Below are 3,217 nucleotides of genomic sequence, written 5' to 3' on the forward strand. Positions count from 1 at the left end.
TCAGTGGCACAAGGACAACAGTGAAGGACTGGAAGAGATGGGTGTCTGAAGATCTAGAGCCTTGGGCTCATAACCTGTTGGCAGTGGAAGATACTAGCTTCAGACAACACCCAAGGGCTAGGTCAAACTGTGTCAAGACTGTATTCTGGCATAAGGAATACAAGTGGCAGACTCACCTAGGTCAAACTGTGTCAAGACTGGGGGACACAGAGCGACCTAGGGAGCCCTTATATACTGTAGAATACAAGGGCATCAAAGAACAAGGACAGAACAAGGGAACATCGAAATACAAAGAAGAACAAGGATAACAAGGAATACAAGGAATACAAAGGGAGTGGCTCACAACAAAGGGAGTGGCTCACAACAAGGTAACTCGGCCTAGAAGCGCCTAGGCCATTCCATGAGCCACTCAGTCAACAAAGAGTGACCAAGTCATCAGATCTCAACAGATCCAAATCGGGATTTGATCTGAGCTGTTGCCAATAATAGGTAGGTGGCCATACCTGGCCCTGCAGGCCCAGAAAAATATGGAACAAATATGGAAAAATCACAATATATTTTCGGGACAGGCATCATGGTGCCGGAGCTATGCATGGTGTGTGAATGTGTCTAGAGCACATATATCAGCCATTAGCAGCTCATATAAAATCAGGAAAAATACACATAAATCTGGGAAAAATCATGGAACCTGCTGTGGATGACGGCACACATGTGGCATCACTATATTACATCAGCACATGCCAAATATGGCAGCAATTGGTATGGGATACCTCCAGGATCTACATTTTAACCTCTTTCGATATCTGGGGTTTATTTGTCCTTACTGTAGATGTTGTTACTAATGTAGCAGTTAAAATAGTGCATAGGAATAGGGAGTGCTTGTTCTAATTATGTGTAGGTACCATGGGCTGTGCATTGCTGTACAAAATTTATTTTTCACCGCTGGCTCTGGGACAGTTTTTCGCATTTTCCCACACTACTGCTATGCCACATTGCTGGGCATTTGGCGGTCCTACTCAGCCCATATAAGGCTACATGTTTGCATAAGACGCCAAGAGATTCTGAGCAACAGGTGACTAACTACCACTTTTGGGTAATACTCCTCCTACGGACTTCCCATGGCTACCACTTGTGTCACTATAGGTTATAAGAAGCTTCCCTTAGTGTATATTCGCATCCACCACCATGTGCATTATTTTTGGGCCCACCCAGACCACCCATGGTGACTTGGCACCAGTCCTCCTCAAAAACACCTATATCATACCACCCCGGGACAGCCAAAGCACCTACTATTGGAGGTAAAAAGTGCACTGACTGGGGATTGAACCAAAACCTCCAGGTATGCATCACTGCTAGTGGTGGTAACCACTTTGCTATTTTGGCTTCCTTTACCCTGGTGACTTAGCCTCTTTAACTCTGCGCTTTTCCCTTCCATTTCCCATACTGTACAGTTGGTTCCCACGCTCCCAGAAGAGCGAAAATGCGCTCCTGAGTCAAGCTCTCTTCCTTAGCATTAATAGAGCTTGACTCAGGTATGTCCCTCTGTATATTTCTGTACTTCTTAGCATTAATAGAGCTTGACTCAGGCATCTTTGTGTGTATCTGGACGCCTGCCAGCTTCCCAGTTGGACAGGTTATGAGCCCAACGCTTTAGAGGCTCCAGATCGCACTTTTCGCCCGTCCTACAGCCTCTGCAGCGCTCCTACTCTGATCAGACCAAGATCTCAGCCTGTCCAGCCCTGCATCTGCTCTCTATCGCACATTTGTCTCCTGCGCTCTCCAGATCGTTCCTATCGGTCCCTGTCGTCGTCCTAGGCTTGTTCGTCGCGCATTTCCGCCCTAGACAGCCCCTGCACGTCCCATCTCGCGCCCACTCGCTCCTACAACTCCATCTTCCTCTCATCTCATTCCCAACTCCTCTCTACTGCCCCTAGACTGTCTCTGCTGGTCTTTGCTTCGCTCTTAGGCTGCTCATCGCTCCCTATCGCTCCCATCGCCGTCTCATCACCTCTCATCGCTCTTTTTGTCGCTCAGCAATGTCTCAAGCCAAGAGGACCTTCCCTGCTCTTGGGGAGAGGAACTATCGCTCCTGGGCTGATGATATGTAGGCCTATCTCAAGACTCTTGATCTCTGGGACGTTACTAGCAACCCTACAGCCGCTCCTGAGCTCTACTCGGAGACTACGCCCACCATCGAAGACAAGAGGGAGCAGAGGAAGTGGGAGGCGTGAAAGGGGAGAGCTGCTGGAGAGATATGGTTGGCGCATGTGAAGGAGGTGAAGACGGATCCGTTGAAGATGTGGGAGACGTTGAGGGAGGTTCATGTTCAGCAGAAGCCTGGTGCGCGTTTCAACGCTTATGATGTTCTCCTGGGCTTGAGGAAGGATGAGGGCGAGTCCCTGGTCTCTCTGACGGCCAGAGCGGACAAGGCTATGCAGGATATCCGCTCCCTTCGCCCCAAGGACTTCACCATTGAGCAGCTGGACGAGGAACTTGCTTCTATGTCTCTCATTCGCTCCCTCCCTGCTGAGTACAACAACTTCGTCTCCTCCTTGCTTCTGCTCGACTCCCTCAGCCTCTCGAAGCTCCAGAGCGCGTTCCAGAACGAGGAGACTCAGCGTACAACTCGAGGCTTCTCCTCTACCCCCTCTCTCGCCCTCAAGGCCTCTGGCAGTCCCTCCTTCGCTCCTGACGTCCGCTGCTCGTTCTGCGACGCTGTGGGCCACTCTGAGGCCTCTTGCTTCGCCAAGGAGAAGGCTACCAAGGCTGCGAAGGCCAAGACTGCTGAGCGTCGTCAGGAGCGGTCCGATCGTCGCAAGGGAGGTGCTAGGAGGCCCCAGAACGCGCAGGAGGCGTCCGAGACGCCCGGGGAGTCTGCTAACACTGTGGAGTACGCTGGCAAAGCAAGTGTCGCTCTCTCTGCTTCTGAGCGCGTTTCTTGGCTCTCTAGTCCGGCAGCTGCTAACTGGAACACCGATACAGGCGCTACTTCACACATGACCCCTCATCGTCGCTGGTTCCGCTCCTACTCTCCCCACATCGTCCCTGTTCGCCTCGCCAACAACCAAGTCATCTATTCGGCTGGGATGGGGTCTGTGGTGTTCGAGCCGTTGATTAGAGGGTCTATCGCGCCTGCTGTAGTCTTCCATGATGTCCTACATGTTCCTCAGCTTGGATCGAATCTATTATCTGTCTACCACCTTACCAGAGCGAAGGG

General features: G+C 51.2%; 2 protein-coding genes across 2 annotated transcripts; both read left to right on the forward strand.

The window, feature by feature from the left end:
- Positions 1-2,036: 2,036 nt before the first annotated feature.
- Positions 2,037-2,231, forward strand: GLOTRDRAFT_130502 (uncharacterized protein; the record flags this gene model as incomplete). Its single annotated transcript, XM_007869260.1, has 2 exons — positions 2,037-2,104; positions 2,147-2,231. The coding sequence occupies 2 exons, from the start codon at positions 2,037-2,039 to the stop codon at positions 2,229-2,231; spliced, it is 153 nt and encodes a 50-aa protein (XP_007867451.1).
- A 6-nt stretch (positions 2,232-2,237) lies between these two features.
- GLOTRDRAFT_12501 (uncharacterized protein) lies at positions 2,238-2,621 on the forward strand (the record flags this gene model as incomplete). The annotated part of the gene is made up of 1 exon (XM_007868970.1): positions 2,238-2,621. A coding segment is annotated over one exon (384 nt), but the record flags the coding sequence as incomplete, so codon positions are not given.
- Positions 2,622-3,217: the final 596 nt, after the last annotated feature.

This window comes from Gloeophyllum trabeum (assembly GCF_000344685.1).
Source record: "Gloeophyllum trabeum ATCC 11539 unplaced genomic scaffold GLOTRscaffold_00009, whole genome shotgun sequence".
NCBI classification, from domain to species: Eukaryota; Fungi; Basidiomycota; class Agaricomycetes; order Gloeophyllales; family Gloeophyllaceae; genus Gloeophyllum; species Gloeophyllum trabeum.